General features: G+C 36.7%; 1 protein-coding gene across 2 annotated transcripts in view; it reads left to right on the top strand.

Annotated features, from left to right (window-relative positions):
- Positions 1 to 18619, top strand: part of EPC2 (enhancer of polycomb homolog 2) — a 127775-nt gene that overhangs the window by 46323 nt on the left and 62833 nt on the right. For both annotated transcript variants that reach the window (XM_006054100.3, XM_006054099.3), the window contains exon 2: positions 7245 to 7404. In XM_006054100.3, the coding sequence (XP_006054162.1) occupies positions 7245 to 7404 (160 nt within the window). The remainder of the gene's footprint in view (positions 1 to 7244; positions 7405 to 18619) is intronic.

The raw sequence follows: 18619 nt of genomic DNA, 5'->3' as shown, positions 1-18619 counted from the left end.
CCAAGCCAGGGATGGAACCTGTGTCTCTGCATTGGCAGGCGGATTCTTAACCGCTCTACCACTAGGGAAGTCTAAGGCCTGTAATGTTTTTGATGAGTAACTGCTGATCATCTTGTGGATGCTCCCTTGTACCTGATGATTTGCTTTTTCTCTTGCTGCCTTTTGGACTCTGTCTGTCTTTAACTTTTGACCCTTTGGTTATATGTCTTAGTGTAGGCTTTTTTTTTTAGTTCATCCTAGTTGTCTTTTGAGCATTTTGAATTTGGATGTCCTTCTTTTTGGATTTGGTAAGTTTGGGACCATTTGTTTCTTCCTATAAACTTTCTGCTCCTTTTTCCTCCTTTTAGGGCTTCCATATGTGTGTCTTGATATGTTGGTCGTGTCATCAGTTTCTTAGGTTTTATTCATTCATTTCTTTCTCTTTGAGTCCATTAATTCTTCTGCTTAATCAAGTCTGCTGTTACTAGGTTGATTTCTCCACCCCCCCCCCCCCAATTCATTTATTATAACCTTCAGGTCCAGATTTTCCATTTGGGTTTTTTTTTTTTTTTTAATGTTTTCTGTGTGTGTGTGTGTGTGTGTGTGTTTTTAATGTTTTCCATCTCTTTCTTGATATTTGCATTTTGTTCATACATTATTTTTCCTGATTTTGTTCGTCTGTGTTCTTTTAGTGCATTGAACTTTATTAATATGATTATTTTAAGCTTTTATTGTCAGATAATTCACCAGTCTCTTATTTCTTTAGGATCAGTTTCTGGAGATTTATTTTTTTTTGATTGTCTAGTTGCCCCCTGCCTCGTGTTTTCATACACCACCTTGTTTTTTTCTATTGTTATAATTTGTGTGTTTGAACTGTAACTCCTAGTCTTTATGAACTGGCTTCATACAGGGTAAGAGCTTTAGCAATCAACCCAGGTAGGGAGTCTGGAAGCCCTCAAACCTTTTCTGGAGATGCATCTTCCCTGGGCACCTTCACATAATTTCCCAGTTAGAGGGGTTCCCTGGATTTTCTGTTAGGAGCTTGTTGTAATGTTTTGCTCCCTCTGGTGTTTGTCAGTGTTACTGCGAGTTTTCTGATGTTGAAACAAGCCTCTTAAGTTCTTTTTTGTTCTCCACAGCACCTGGGCATCCAAAGAATGTTGGCTCAGTTAGCCTTCTGAGTTAAGTGAGACAGAAGATAGTCCCTGGGGCAACTCCCCCAAAAGCTGAAATTTTAGACCCACGTTCCACTCTTCAGTTTCCTTCCCAAGGAAGAGCTGTGAGCTGAGTGTTTTCTCCTGATTGCCTGAAGCAGTATCAGATTCTGTCTGGTGATGCTAGTTTTTGTGTTCCATCTTGCTCCCTCTTGGGCTTTTTTGATAAATAGATTCATATAGTTTATCTTAAATACTAGTTCTATTGCATTTTCTTTTTTGTTTTGTTTTTTCTTCAAGGACTCCACTTATATGAATGTCGTTTCTTCTTTGCCTGTTTTTATATTCTGTCATCTTTCTTACTCATTTTACTTCTTTCTTCACTTTATTTCTATTCACTTGGTTATTTGACATCCTATATAAAGCACACTTAAGTCTTTGAGTATATTTTACACTAAGCTTCTCATAATTTTAGTTTTCATTTCTGAGGTAATTGTCTTTTTCTTTCTTTTTGCGTTCAATCAACTCTTTCTGTTTTTTTCCTGAGTCTTTTGCGTCCTTCTCCGATGTTAGTTTTTTGTGTATTTGGGGTAGTTCACAACATTCTTAGTTTAGTAGTGCCCTCTTCTGTCAGTGTAGGCTGTGTGGAATGATCTGCTTTTGAGGAGTAGGCAAAGAATAGTTTGTCTCATTCTGGCTCTTTCTAGCTCCCCATAATTTTGTTTTCTGCAGGACAAGTGAGATGGGCTCAGTTTAATTTTTTTTTTTTCTTCTCTGTAAGTATTTGAAACTTGCTCTTTTGATTTTGATCTCCAGGAATCTTGCTACACTCTGTTTTGTGCTGATGGTTCATCTGTAATTCAGTTTGTCATTGTGGCTTAAGTTTTTTAGTCCTTTACTAGTAAGTTTATAATTACAGTGAGGTAGAGTAGATAATTGTAGTTATTCAATCAGCTATCTTCAGTTGGAAATTTTGGATGCAAATTTTTAAAATATCAATGAATGTTTAACTTTGTATGCAGCCTAATTTGATGGATTCTGAAACCTAGCCTGCATATTGGGGTATGAGCTTGGCAAGATGGAAAAGAGACATACAATGATTCAAATTTCAGTCCTGCTAATTTCTGTCATGGAAATCACAGAGTCTTAGTTTACTCATCTCCAGAAGAAAAAATATTTCTACCTTGTACCTTGTGGAATTGTGCTTGGTACTTACACATGACTAGAAATCATTAATTATATACATCTTTTAGTTTGTGTTTAATGGCTTACCATATAATCTCATGTGTTTCTAAGAAGAGTATAAAGTGTAGAGAAATTATATACTTTATACTTTTCTTAATAATTGATGCTTTCATATTGTGCTGGAGAAGACTCTTGAGTTTCTCGAACTGCAAGAAGATCCAACCAGTCGATCCTAAAAGAAATCAGCCCTGAATATTCATTGGAAGGACTGATGCTGAAGCTTCAATACTTTGGCCACCTGATATGAAGAGCTGACTTGTTGGGAAAAGACCCTGATGCTGGGAAAGATTGAAGGCAAAAGGACAAGGGGCCAGCAGTGGATGAGATGTTAGATAGGATCACTGACTCAATGGACCTGAATTTGAGCAAACCCTGGGAGACAGTGTAGGAGACAGAGGAGTCTGGTGTGTTGTAATTCATGGGATCTCAAAAAGTAGGAAACGACTTAGTGATTCAACAACAACAAAATATTTCTAGGAAAACCCAAAAAATGTTTAGGTATGTAATATGATAGGTGTCAAAGGATATTTCAGAATGTCAGAGTACCATGAGAAGTGATTTTGTGTTTTTGGTAGAGAGTTCCTTCATTTAAGATGTTAAACCTTTTTATATCCTTTTTTTTTTTTTTTTTTTTTTTTAGTTTATGAAAGGAATATAGATTTATAGAAAATTAATGTATAGAAAATTTTGAAACTGCAAAAGGCACACAGAAGGAATAGCATTTTGTGGAATGTTCTATTCTGTATTCTTCCAGGCTTTTTTTCAGGTCAATAGAGGTCTGTGTTATGTTGTTTTCTACTGTTATCTAAGAGTTCTAGTTTATGGATATAATATAGCAATTTATATACTAATTATGTATTTATTGCTATTTAGACTTTTTTTTTTTTGGTGTTAGAAACAGTGCCATGGTGAGCATTTTCATTTAGTCAGTGTTGCCCATTTGTTGGTTGCCTTTTGACGAATTCCATTTGTGGAGTTGGTAGGTCAAAGGCATGCTTTCATAAAGGAAATTAAGTAGTACTTGGTTTTTAGTTGTTATTAAAAATTAGGTAACATCACCAATGTATAATGCAGCATGTAACAAGAACAGCATTATTCCTGTCAACCTCTTCCCCGCCAATACAATGACAAATCAAAACTCTGATAGCTACTTTCAGGCTTTTGTGTGTGTTTGCCACTGATTATAACTATTATATGAAACACAGTCCTCAAGAAGCCTTGTCATTGTTTTTTTTTTATTTTTTTTTTTTTAACAGATAGACTGATAATCTGGGGAAGGAAATGGTAGCTGAAAATTTATTCATAGAACTAAATTTAGTCTGTAAATGGGGGAGTATGTCATGGTCTAGCTCCTTAAATTTTTGGCTGCATCTGTCATCTGTCTGCTGCATTAAGAAGGGAGTCATCCATGATCTGTTTTTAAATTTTTCATTTGTAAAATTAATGTTAAATCTTATCTATTAAAGATGTATTTCAAAAATTAGATTATACCTAAAAATGTATTTAGGACAAAGTCAAATATACATCAAAAGAATCTCTTCAAATAAAAAAAAATGCGTACTTTTTTTGTTACCTGTGTCTGTAGATTTATTAGCATTATAAGAACCTGTTTTGTAATCTTTATTAGACTTTTCTAGTAAGGATGGAATAGTCAAGAAACATTGGAATCAGAGTCCTGAAATTTCTCTCTCTTATATATCATTACTATTTGTTAAGAGTAAGTCACTTGTTTCTTGAATGCCATTTATAAAAATGGAAAATAATATCTACTCTTGTGTCCCAAGATTGTAAGGAGCTAATAGGCATGTGATTGTGGGTGTACTTTGAGAACTATAAAATATTACATCAGTGCAGGGTGACATTGCATACTGTATCACTTTTTTTAACCAGGAGAGGTGAAATATCATCAAGGTAATAGAAAATAGAGCTTCCCAGGTGGCTCAGATGGTGAAGAATCTGCCTGCAGTGTGAGAGACCCAGGTTTGATCCCTGGGTTGGAAAGATCCTCTGGAGAAGGGAATGGCTACCCATTCCAGTCTTCTTGCCTGGAGAATCCCAGCCAAGAGGAGCCTGGTGGGCTACAGTTTATGGGGTCACAAAGAGTTGGACACAACTGAGCAACTTTCACCTTCAATAGGAAAATACAGGCTTAATTAATGCTATAAATTGCTGGCCTCATTCAAGGCCTGGCTTCCTAGTTTCTTGATGCTGTTTGTGTGTTTGATCCCCTCAAAAGTTCTTAGTCAACTCAAAAGTATTTACTCCAAATAACTAAATTGATAGTAATATTTGTATGAAAAGTATACTTAGTGCTTCAGCTTGGGATTCTGTCCTATGGAAAAAAAAACATTTTCTGAAGGTGAAGAAGCTCTCAAATCTAAGCCAGCACCCACTGTCCTGTCCGTTGGTTCACCTGGTTGCCTTTTTCTGAATGTCTCTGGGCTCTAGTCTATTTTGGATAGTGTGTTCCCTGTGCCTGGATTGTTTCTTCTTTTCCTCTTTTGCCTTGCTAAATTGCTATTGATCCTAAAACTCTTAGTTTATATTTTACTGCCTTTGGACATCTTCAGCAGTATGTGAACTGTGAACTTCCAGATGTTCAAGCTGGTTTTAGAAAAGGCAGAGGAACCAGAGACCAAATTGCCAACATCTGCTGGATCATGGAAAAAGCGAGAGAGTTCCAGAAAAACATCTATTTCTGCTTTATTGACTATGCCAAAGCCTTTCACTGTGTGGATCACAATAAACTGGAAAATTCTGAAAGAGATGGGAACACCAGACCACCTGACCTGCCTCTTGAGAAATCTGTATGCAGGTCAGGAAGCAACAGTTAGAACTGGACATGGAACAACAGACTGGTTCCAAATAGGAAAAGGAGTACGTCAAGTCTTATATTGTCACCCTGTTTATTTAACTTATATGCAGAGTACATCAGGAGAAACGCTGGGCTGGAAGAAGCACAAGCTGGAATCAGGATTGCTGGGAGAAATATCAGTAACCTCAGATATGCAGATGACACCACCCTTATGGCAGAAAGTGAAGAAGAAATAGAGAGCCTCTTGATGAAAGTGAAAGAGGAGAGTGAAAACGTTGGCTTAAAGCTCAACATTCAGAAAATGAAGATCGTGGCATCCGGTCCCATCACTTCATGGGAAATAGATGGGGAAACAGTGGAAACAGTGTCAGACTTTATTTTTTGGGGCTCCAAAATCACTGCAGATGGTGACTGCAGCCATGAAATTAAAAGACACTTACTCCTTGGAAGGAAAGTTATGACAAATCTAGATAGCATATTCAAAAGTAGAGACATTACTTTGCCAACAAAGGTCCTTCTAGTCAAGGCTATGGTTTTTCCACTGGTCATGTATGCATGTGAGAGTTGGACTGTGAAGAAAGCTGAGTGCCGAAGAATTGATGCTTTTGAACTGTGGTGTTGGAGAAGACTCTTGAGAGTCCCTTGGACTGCAAGGAGATCCAACCAGTCCATCGTGAAGGAGGTCAGTCCTGGGTGTTCTTTGGAAGGAATGATGCTAAAGCTGAAACTCCAGTACTTTGGCCACCTCATGTGAAGAGTTGACTCATTGGAAAAGACTCTGATGCTGGGAGGGGTTAGGGGCAGGAGGAGAAGGGGACGACAGAGGATGAGATGGCTAGATGGCATCACCGACTCGATGGATGTGAGTTTGAATGAACTCCGGGAGTTGGTGATGGACAGGGAGGCCTGGCATGCTGCAATTCATGGGGTCACAAAGAGTCGGACACGACTGAGCAACTGAACTGAACTGAACTGGACATCTTTATCTGTTTTCCCAGAATGAGTGGTTTGACCAGTTGTGAAGAGACATGGTTGTCAAGCTCAGACATGATTGCATACTTAGATAATCTGTCTTCCACTAGCTAAGTTCTTTAATGGCAAATTCTGTCTCTGTCTTATTCACTCATAATTCTCAGTGACAGGAATAGTATCTGGTGTCTACCAGGTGCTCTGAAAAATGTTGAAAGGATGGCTCCTGATACATAAATCTTAATTTATGCAATGCAAGGTAGCCAGATGAGATTTGAAGGAATTTCTGAAGCAATCCATTTAAATATTTAGGAACCTTAAAGAGAGGAGGCAGTGCAGCTAGAATAAAGTTTGGGAGGAGAGAAGTATGAGATAAGGTCAGACAGATGTAAAGTCTTGTAAGTCATTGAGTGATTTTAACCTTTGAATATGAAGGGGATCCTGCATGGCCTAGTTTACATTCCAAACAGTAAAGGTGCTTTGTTGGAAATTATTCATAGTGGGTCAGAGAGAAAGTATCTGTTAAGTGGTGAGGTAATGAGAAGTTACTAAAATCTGGATGTATATTATAAGAACTATTTTTTCATCTTTGTTAAAAAATGCTTCTTGCTATGATACTAATATAGTCTGTTGATTATAATTTTCTCTTGTCTCTGAGTTATTGAGAATTTTGTACTTTTGAAGTTTGAGGTGTATAAATGCAGAAGATACTTAGAATCTGATATAAATTCTTTTTCTGTTATTTGCTTTTATTTGTGTTATCTGGTATTGGTGATAAACTCCTCAATTAATTTAGCAAACAAGGGATCAGTTTTCTTGTAATTGAGATGTTAAATTCTACTTTATGAATACTTAATTCTGCTTATTAAAATAGTAGTCATTTAAAGTGATACCAGTATGTATACAAGTATTAAGGGAGAATAATGGCAATGTTTTCTGAAGGTCTGTGGCGTAAGAACTACTGTTTTTTAATTGATTCTTAAAGTACTTTGCAATTATTAAACAAAATAAATTTTAAATAGAATTTTGTATTGAATTGACATTATTAAAACAACTTACATTGCCTGCTTTACATTTTCCAGGAACATCACTTACAGCGAGCTATTTCAGCACAGCAAGTGTTTAGAGAAAAAAAAGAGAGCATGGTCATTCCAGTTCCTGAGGCAGAGAGCAACGTCAACTATTACAATCGCTTGTACAAAGGAGAGTTTAAACAGCCAAAACAGTTCATTCATATTCAGCGTAAGTTTGTTAATTCATTTTTTCTGTTTGTAATTTAAATTTATCAAACAGTGAAAAATCCTTTCTCTCTTTTTACACAAAGAAATTTGAATTTTAAAATTCATACCCACTGATTTATAGAAATGTAAAACATGAAAGAATAAAATTCCTCTGTGCTTACATCTGAACTTCAAGATCATTTTGATTGTGAGTTGCATTTGGAACAGTTGATGGTTATGTTGTACAGGATTTTCTGCAGAACTTACACTTATTATACAGCTGGAACGTATAATATATTACTTTTTTATATATATTTTTTGCATATTATACTGTTTTTATACATTTACTATACAGCTATAAAGTATAATGGATTACCATACCCAAATAAGGTATGTTTTTCAAGGCCTAGTGGCTATAATGCTGATTAGGGGCAAATCTGAAATTTTTTTAGAATTAGATCCTACACCTCTACCTTCTTGTAATTTTTGTGGAATTCTAATTCTTCCTCCTTTGATCCTCTTATTTTTCTCCCCATTGTTATTTTTTAAATGATCACCATCTCTGATCTTAAAACTGTTTCACTAATCTCCTAATTGTTCTGTTATCCATACCCTCTTCTAATCTATCTTCTCCACAAAGTCCTCTGGCACCAGAATGGTCTTCCTGAAGTGTCTGTCTGATCAGATTATGACCTGGACTTAAAATTGTACTGTGTTCTTTATTTTATAGTAGCAGTGTTCAGCTAATTTTGCAGACAGATGCTAGTGTCTTAGTTTCTTGTCTGGTTGTATTTGGGAAATAAACTTTGAGTTGTTTGTTAAAATAGTGTTGAGGGCTCTGCTTCAAGTGTACCTGTGTGAGAGTCTCTGATTTGCAGCCTGGTAATAGGTATTTTTAAAAAGTTGTCAGGGTAATTCAAAACGTCTCCAGATTTAATACTGACTGTAAAATCTAGTATTTTTCATTAGTTCTCAAGATATACATTTGTCATATTTGAAATGAGATTGCATCTTAAATTGCTTTTCTTCTCGATTAAAGTATGGTTTGTCTAAAGAGAATTTCTACTTGTTTTTGCCAGGCATCTGGGGACCAACCTGAGACCACCTTAAAGTCTTTGCTTGTTTTGTTTTATTTGTTTGCTTTTGGACCACACTGGTAGCTTTAGTTTTACTTGTTTGTTTTTAGACCACACAAGTAGGCTGTGGACCTGCTTGGAATTCAGTTCTCAGGAAGAGATTTTCTTCCCCCCTCCTTCCACCTAAGGGCAATTTGAGAAATATAGTTTCATGTTGTTCCTTTCTGCATGGCTGTTGTATTTATCTTATGCTGAAGTTCTTGCCCTTTGATATAAAGCTTTATGTAGGAATATTATATAAATTTAAATGTAAAGCTTTTTTTTTTTCTTTCTTACAGTTCATAAAGTAATGGTGCATCTTGTAATTGCTGGCATTATAGATTTAACAGAATGCAATAATAGCCAATGTCTCTGATTTGAATGCAAGGCCCTTTGTGATTTGTTACCTGCTTCCCCCTTTAACCTCATTTCCAGTTGCTCTTTCCCTCCCACTTTATCCTGTAGGGAATAAAATTATCCACATTTGCCTTGTTTCACATTTCACATTTCCTTGCATGTGCTGTTCAAGTCTTCTTTCCTTTTCTATAGCTTAACATCTTCAAACTCCCTTTTGCCGCTTAACCCTGATATCTCATTCTACCTCTCCTTTGCTTCATCTCAGTAGCTTGCCTCTGTCAGAGGACTCACCATGTTTCATTGTGATTATTTGTAACCATTCTTTCTCTCCTTTTAGATTGTGAGCCCCTTGAGGGCAGGGACTACGTTTTATTTTCCCTTTGTATCTTTAGAGTCAAGTGCATGGCTTATAAATGCTCAATAAAATGGCATGTTTGTTGACTGATTCAATTGTTTTTAAATGGCTTAAAAGCCTTTAGGTGTCAGAACCATTTTCCAGAGACTGTTCCCCTAAGCATTCAAGAGAAACACAGTTGCAAAAATTATTTGTGTGATTTGTTTTCTCTGTGTCTTTGACTTTGAATCCCTTAGCTTGTTGAATTTTCCTTGTCTTTGTATCAGGAATGAGATAGCTGTTCATAATAGAAATTTTAAGCATTTTTTTAAGCCAACATATCCCCACTCCTGCTTTTTGTGTATTTTAATAACAGTATAGCTGGACAGTAGGACCATTTGTAAAACCCATTCTTGGCAACCAAGAACCAGAAATTGGATGTAACCCATCTGGGTCAGACCCAATAGATACAATAAATATTAATCTTGTGTTGTTTTTTCTCCATTTCATTTTGTTCTATTGCTGTAATAAATGGAATAAAAATAATAGAAGATTATTTTAGCTACTTCCTTTTTTCTCATTGAGTCTTAGCATATATATTTTATATGTACTATTGTATACTAAATTGTGCTACACATTTTTTTTCTGCCTTTTCTATTTATATTTTAGTTTCCTCAGGTTTTTATGTAGTCTTCTATTGTCATTTTCAATGTATATATAATTTTCCATTATTTGCATGCCTTTTTGCCTACTCTTGGGCTTCCTTGGTGGCTCTGCTTTAGTCTTTGTACCTTCCAATCCGTCATCCACATTGCCACTTTTGTGATTGGTACCCATTTAGAATGTTTCCAAGACTTACTGTTGCCTATAGGATAAAATTTTAACTCATCTGTGTGATGTTTAAGGCCCTCCTTTGTGCTTGTCTCGTCACAGTCTGCTATGTGTACTTCCACCGTGACATCAGCCTGTCATTGAAATGAACTGTTGACAGTCTGTTCCTCCTCTAAACTGTAAGTTCTTTGGGAACAGATGCTGCATCTCATTCACCATACAGTCCCACACTACGATCTCAATATACTGCACACCCAACCTCCCCCCACACCAATTCCCCTAACTCTTCACACTTTCAGCTATAATAATAGGTCCTTTTAGCTCTATGATTCATCCCTTATTTTCTCATCCAGGTCTTTACATAGCCCTTTACTTCTCTTGTCCCATTGTTAAAGTACAGTTTATTCTCCAAGGCTCATCTCCAGGGCTACCTTTAAGAGCCTTATCCTAACCCCTTTAAGCAGAGTTCCTAACAGTGTTTACCTCAAGCCCTCTTGTCGTGTGTACACCCTCAATGTGGCATCAACCACCTTGTAGTTGTAATTGTTTGCCCTCTGTTGCTTCACAGGTTATAAGGCTCATTGAGAGAAGGGACTTTTTTTTTTCTTCTTAATTTTACTGCCTACTGTAGTACCTAGCATATGACTAGGTATGAAGTTAAATATTTTGCCAAATAAATCATGAATGAATGGTGAAGATAAAAGCATACACATCTTGACATTTTTGAGACATTAATCTTGTAGGACTCAAAATTGTATACAGAATTAATAATATAAGAATAAAATTACTGACATGTACAGTAAAATTGAGAAAACCTGCTGTGTGAATCCAAGTCAAGAATTGAGCTCAGTTACTCACCAACAATGTCATTATGTCATTTTAAGACAAAAAGTGTTTGCCTAGGAGTTAGGAGTGGAATGATTCCAGTGTGGTGTGGATGTGAGATAAACCTGATATTCTTTCCTGTCCCTTTTGGTAATAGTTCTCCTTAGTAACCTGTATTAGTATTCTGGAGAACTTAATCACAACAAGTTGTGGTATTTTGCCCAGGTTTAAAGCATTTTGGTGGCATATAGTCTTTGATGACCCAAGATACTCAAACTGTTCCTCATTTCAGCTAATTCTACATATTGGTCAGTTGTGTGACATACGTAGAAAATGCTACCTCCATTTTACTTACTGTTACAATGGATTTACTTTGGGTACCTTCAGTTCAGTTCATTCTCTCAGTCGTGTCCAATTCTTTGCGACTGCATGAATTGCAGCACGACAGGCCTCCCTGTCCATCACCAACTCCCAGAGTTCACTCAAACTCATGTCCATCAAGTCGGTGATGCCATCCAGCCATCTCATCCTCTGTCGTCCCCTTCTCCTCCTGCCCCCAATCCCTCCCAGCATCAGAGTCTTTTCCAATGAGTCAACTCTTCCCATGAGGTGGCCAAAGTATGGGAGTTTCAGCTTTAGCATCATTCCTTCCAAAGAAATCCCAGGGCTGATCTCCTTCAGAATGCACTGGTTGGATCTCCTTGCAGTCCAAGGGACTCTCAAGAGTCTTCTCCAACACCACAGTTCAAAAGCATCAATTCTTCGGCACTCAGCTTTCTTCACAGTCCAACTCTCACATGCATACATGACCAGTGGAAAAACCATAGCCTTGACTAGATGGACCTTTGTTGGCAAAGTAATGTCTCTGCTTTTCAGTATGCTATCTAGATTGGTCATAACTTTTCTTCCAAGGAGTAAGCGTCTTTTAATTTCATGGCTGCAGTCACCATCTGCAGTGATTTGGGAGCCCAGAAAAATAAAGTCTGACAGTTTCCACTGTTTCCCCATCTATTTCCCATGAAGTGATGGGACCGGATGCCATGATCTTCGTTTTCTGAATGTTGAGCTTTAAGCCAACTTTTTCACTCTCCTCTTTCACTTTCATCAAGAGGCTTTTTAGTTCCTCTTCACTTTCTGCCATAAGGGTGGTGTCATCTGCATATCTGAGGTTATTGATATTTCTCCCGGCAATCTTGATTCCAGCTTGTGCTTCTTCCAGTCCAGCGTTTCTCATGACGTACTCTGCATATAAGTTAAATAAGCAGGGTGACAATATAAGACTTGACGTACTCCTTTTCCTGTTTGGAACTAGTCTGTTGTTTCATGTCTAGTTCTCAATGTTAAAATTCTTTCATTCGTTATGGAGTTTAAAAACTTAATAAGTTCAAGATCCAAATTTTTTGTCTTAAGGAAATGACTTTGTTTACATTGCAGTAAATTCTTTATTTTGACTTCCCATTATCCCTTTCATTTAATGTAATATTTTACAGTATCTCGGAATTTTAAAATATGAAGGAACTTGAGATACTGTTTCATAAGTATTCTGAATATGTCCTGTTTTGAACTCAATTCAATGCTTCTTTGAATCAGGACTCCTTTGCATGTTTTCAAATGAAGGTTTACTTAGCCTTCTCAGTGCATTGCTCCCACAAACACAGGTAAGTAGAAAGAATGTCACCTGTTTCTTAGCTGAAAGAGTCCAGGAGAAAGGATTGGTGAGATAGCACCCTTTGTTATCTGTCAGGCAGGGAGATGAACCCACTCAAAGGAAATTGAATTCTGCTGTTTGTGTCTGCAGCCCACATCTGAAGTCCTGGGAAGGTACCTGTCTGTGTGTGTACACTACTGTACACATTAGTACTCTTGAAACTGACTCCTCAGTTCAGTGAAGCTGATCATTGTCAAGTCTTTACTTAGAAAAGAAGAAAAATTACACTTGTTTAGTATCACGTGGATTGTTTATTCTACTACGTTTTCAGCAAGATTGAGACAGATGCTGATCTAACATCCAGTGTCAGTCTCATTATCCTTGAAATGTTTATTGCTGTTCTCCTCATTAAACAAAAATGATGATAACTGACTGACTGCCTTCGTAGGGCAAATATGTTTTGATTGGAAAGAGTTGAAAAATATCCCAAATGAAGAACATTGTTTGGTTTTTACAATAAAACTTTCTGGTGAAAAAGATACATTCTAGGAATATTATTTCTTATTTAAAAAATCCATTTTTTTAAAACTGGATATCTGTTAAGAAATCAGATTGAACAAAAATGATATCACACAATTAAATACCAGAAAAGCCATGCTGAAAGTACAGAAGTGGATTATATCAGATTTGTGGAGAAAACGTTCCAGGTGAAGCTAGATTCCAGGTTGAGGTGGTTAGAAAGATACTGGGGGCAGTGAGCAAGGTCAGGCCATGAGGGCAACCTACATTCAGACTAGCTGTCTTTAAGGATCTTCCTGTCTTCTCTGAGGAAGCCTATACTTGTGCTGAGCCTCCTATCTTTGGATAAAGATGTGAGTATGGGCACTAGTTCTGAAATGGTAGAATAGTATCTGGGTGAGTACGAACCCAGGAAAGGGTGAAGAGCCCTAAAACTTAGAAAATATTAAATAATGAGTAATGACAGATACTTGGGAAAGCAGTATAATCATTTGACAGTCTGGGATAGAGAGGTGAAAGAGAAGTCTTAAGGATAAGGAGCATGTGCCTTGGGCTTGTGTGCCTTTTCGTATGTCTGCTTATGAAAAATACCAGAGACATTTTTCACAGAACTAGAACAAATACTTTTAAAATTTGTGTGGAAATACAAAAAACCCCAAATAGCCAAATCAATCTTCAGAAGATTATAGGAATCATGGCTCCCTGGCTTCAGACTATACTGCAAAGCTAGAGTAATCAAAACAGGGTGATACTGGCACAAAACAGCTGTAGATCAATGGGGAGCAAGATAGAGAGCTCAGAAATAAACCCACTTGCTTATGGTCAATTAATTTGCAACAAAGAAGGGAAGAATGGAGAAAAAACAGTCTCTTCAGTAAGTGGTGCTTGGAAAATTGGACAGCTACTTGTAAAAGAAAGAAATTGTAACATTCTCTAACACCATAAACAAAACTAAGAATGGATTAAATGTAAGACTGGATAGTATAAAACTCCTAGAGGAAAACATAGAACACTCTGACATGAATTGCAACCATATTTTCTTGGATGTATCTCCTAAAAGAAACAAAAACAAATGGGATCTAATTGAATGTAAAAGCTTTTACACAGCAAAGGAAACCATTGTCAAAATGAAAAGACAACCTACTGAATGGGAGAAAATGTTTGCAAATGATAAGACTGATAAAGAATTAATATCCAACATATATAAACAGCTTATGTAACTCAACATCAAAAAAACAACCTGATTTAAAAATGGGCAGGACTGAATAGACATTTTTCCAAGGAGGACATGCAGATGACCCAACAGGCATGTGAAAAGATGCTCAACATAACTAATCATCAGGTAAATGCGAATCAGAACCACAATGGGATATCACCTTGCACATGTCAGAGTGCCTGTCATTTAAAATTAAAAAAAAAAAAAATATTGCTGAGGATATTGAGAAAAAGGAACCTTTGTACATTGTTAGTGGGGATGTACCTTGGTGCAGCCATTGTGGAGAACCATATGGAAGTTTCTCTCAAAACTAAAAATAGAACTATTTCAACAATTCCACTTCTGGGTGTATATCTGAGAAAAGCAACACTAATTTGGAAAGATACATGTAGCCTATTGTTTGTAGCAGTATTACAACTGCCAAGATATGAAAGCAACCTAAGTGTCCATAAACAGGTGAATGGATAAAGAAGATGTGGTATATACATACACAATGACATACTACTTAGCCATAAAGAATGTTTTAAGAACAGGCTTCAAAGACCTTGTAAGTAGGGAACCCAAAATTTGAACTAGGCAGACAGATTCCAGAATACATGCTTTTTTTTCCCCCAGCTTTGTTGAGATATAACTACATACAGCACTTGTATAAGTTAAAAGTGTACAGCATAATGATTTTCCCTGTACATCTTTTGAAATGATTTGTCATTGTTCACTTGCTAAGTCATGTTTGACTCTTTGAGACCCTGTGGACTGCAGCATGCCAGGTTTCCCTGTCCTTCACCATCTCCTGGAGTTTGCCCAAGCTCATGTCCATAGAGTCGGTGATGCCATCCAACCATCTCATCCTCTGTTGTCCCCTTCTCCTTCCTTCAGTCTTTCCTAGCATCAGATTTGAAATGATTACTAGAATGAATTTAGTTAACATTTATCACTTTATATACAGAAAAAGGAATAAAAATATTTTTTCCTGTGATGTGAACTTAGGACTTACTCTCTTAACAACTTTCATATTAACATATTAGCTATGTTAACTATGGTCATCATGTTGTATCTTACATCCCCAGTACTTAAAACTGGGAGTTTGTACCTTTTGACTACCTTCATCCCCTTCTCCCTCTCCCAACCTCCCATTTCTAGTAACCACAATATAATCTCTCGTTCTATGAGTTTGGGATGGTAGGGGGTAGAAATTTTTTTTATATCCACTTGTGAGATCATAAAGTATTTGCCTTTGTCTCTCTGACTCAGTTCACTTAGGATAATGCCCTCAAAGTCCGTCCATAATGCCTGTAAATGGGCAGGACTTCTTGTTTTTTAATGGCTGAATAGTATTCCATTATATACATGTACCACAGCTTCCTTTGTTCACTTACTGTTAGGCACTTAGGTTGTTTCTGTGTCTTGGCTATTGTAAGTAATGCTGCTGTGAACATGGTGGTGGGGGCAGGTGGGGGGGGTTGCATCATATATCTCTTAACGTAGTTTTTTCATTTCCTTTGGCCATATTTCAAGAAGTGGGGTTGCTAAATCATATTGTAGTTCTATTTTTACTTTTTTTGAGAAAACTCCATACTGTTTCACAAAGTGGTTGAATTAATTTGCATTCCCACCCACAGTGCACAAGGGCTCCACGTACTCACCAACATTTGTTGTCTCTTGTCTTTCTGATGCTAGTCATTCTGACAGGCATGAGATAGTATCATGTGGTTTTGATTTGCATTTCCCTAATAATTAGTGAGGCTGAGTGTCTGTTAGCTATTCATGTATCTTTGTTGGACAAATGTCTATTCAGGTCCTTTACACATTTTTTATTGGATTGATAATCTTTTTAAATTTTTAGATTTACAGAAAATTGAGCAGATAATACAGCAATTCCTGCCCCCACCCCCCCCCCCCCGCCCACACACACACACACACACAATTTCCCCTATTACTACCTTGCATTAGTATGGTACATTTGTTACAGTAACGTAGTCAGTACCTTATTAACTAAAGTCTGTTGTTCGTGTTACTGTTAGCTTGTTGTTTTGTATAGTTTTAATGAATTTTTAAAAATCCATATCATAGATTCATCATTATATTATCCTACAGAATAGTTGAATTACCATAAAAACTCCCTGTATTTTCACCTATTCATTCCTCCAGATCCCTGGCAATCACTCATCTTTCTGCTCTTTCTATAGTTTTGCTTTCCAAATTGTAATTTAAGTGAAATTACACATGACATGGGCTTTTCAGACTGGTTTCTTTCACTTACCATTATGTATTTCAGGTTCTCTCTTTTTTTGTTTTTTTTTTTTTTGACTTGGTAGTTCTCTTTTTAATTATTGAATTAAAAGTAATTATTAATTATTCCATTATATGGATAATTCCGGAGAAGGCAATGGCACCCCACTCCAGTACTCTTGCCTGGAAAATCCCACGGACGGAGGAGCCTGGTGGGCTGCAGTCCATGGGGTCTCGAAGAGTCGGACATGACTGAGCGACTTCACTTTCACTTTTCATTTTCATGCATTGGAGAAGGAAATGGCAAGCCACTCCAGTGTTCTTGCCTGGAGAATCCCAGGGACGGGGGAGCCTGGTGGACTGCCGTCTATGGGGCTGCACAGAGTCAGACACTACTGAAGCAACTTAGCTGCAGCAGCATATGGATAATTCAGTGTTTGTTTATTCATTTACCTATTGAAGGACATGTTGGTTGCTTCCAGTTTTAAAAAATTATGAAAAATCTCTGTCTTCATTTTTTGTGTGGACGTTGAGTTTTCAGCTCTTTTGGGTAAACACCTGGGAGCACAGTTGTTGGATTATACAGTAAGGCAGTGTTAGCTTTGTAAGAAGCTGCCACACTGACTACTTCCAAAGTGGCTATTTCATTTCTCATTTTTCATTTTTACTAGCAGTGAAGGAGAGTTCCTGTTGCTCTGTATCCTCGTCAGCTTTTGGTGTGGTCAGTTTTAGAATTCTAGCCATTCTAATAAGATGTAGTGGTATCTCATTCTCTAATAACCTAGGATGTTGAGTACCTTTTCATATGATTAATTGCATTTTGTATATCTTCCTGGGTGAAGTGTCTGTATCTTTACTCATTTTAAAGTTGGATTCTTTGTTTTCTTATTGTTGAATTTTAAAGTGTTCTGTATATATTTTTGAGTACTTTATCAGATCTGAGTTTTGAAAATATTTTCTCCCAGTCTGTGACTTGTCTTTTCATTCCTTTAATAGTATCTTTCCTAGAGCAGGAGGTCCAGCTTAATTATTTTTCTTTCATGGATTTTGCTTTTGGTGATATTTCTAAAATCTCATCACCAAATAGGATATCATGTAGGTTTTCTCCTATGTTACTTTCTAGTAGTTTTATAGGTCGGTGTTTTTACATTTAGGTCTGTGATTCATTTTGAGTTAAGTTTTGTGAAAGGTGTAAGATCTGTGCCTAGATTCATCATTTTTAATATGGATGTCCAATTGTCTCAACACTGTTTGTTGGAAAGATTATTCTTTTTCCTTTCAATTGTCTTTGCTTCTTTTGTTAAAGGTTAATTGGCTGGATTTATACAGATCTATTTCTGGGCCCTCTAGTCTCTTTCACTCATCTTTTTGTCTATTTTTTGGTCAGTAGCACACTGTCTTTATTAGTGTGGCTTCACAGTAAATCTTGAAATCAGTCCTCTGACTTTATTCTTCAATATTATGTTGACTATTTTGAATTTATTTGCTTCATATAAACTTAAGAATCACTTTGTCAGTACTGATTGATACACAATGGCTTGCTGTAATTTTGATTGAGATTTCATTGAACCTTTAGATCAAGTTGGGAAAAACTGATAGGTTAACCAAATGAGTCTTCCTTCCAGTAACCGTGACTCTCTTTCTGTTTATTTAAATTCTTTGATAATGTTTCACCAGAGTTTTTTTGTTCTCCACATGTAGAACTTTATTTATTTTATTAGATTTGTATCTTAATGTATCATTTTTGGGGGGTGCTGATATAAATGGTTTTGTGTTTTTAGTTTCAAATTTCACTTTCTCATTGTAGTATATAGGAAAGTGATTGATTTTGTATATTAATTGTGTGTTCTGCAACCATGCTATAATCACTTAGTTCCAGGAGTTTTTGGTCACTTCTTTCATAGACTTTCATATACAGTCCATGGGATCACAAAGAGTTGGACACGATTGAGCGACATCACAACACTTCATAGATTGTATTAACACAATCTTGTAGACAACCTTGTCATCTGGGGGCAGTTATTTTTTTCATCTTAAGTATTTGCTGGAGTTTCCAGTACAGTGTTGAAAAGCAGTGGTGAGAGGGAACATCATCCTTGCATTGTTTCTGATCTTGGTAGGAAAGCTCTTAGTTTCATACCACTAAGTATGAAGCTTGCTGTA

This window comes from Bubalus bubalis, chromosome 2 (assembly GCF_019923935.1).
Source record: "Bubalus bubalis isolate 160015118507 breed Murrah chromosome 2, NDDB_SH_1, whole genome shotgun sequence".
Taxonomy (NCBI): domain Eukaryota; kingdom Metazoa; phylum Chordata; class Mammalia; order Artiodactyla; family Bovidae; genus Bubalus; species Bubalus bubalis.
This window is presented reverse-complemented; position numbering and strand designations above follow the sequence as displayed.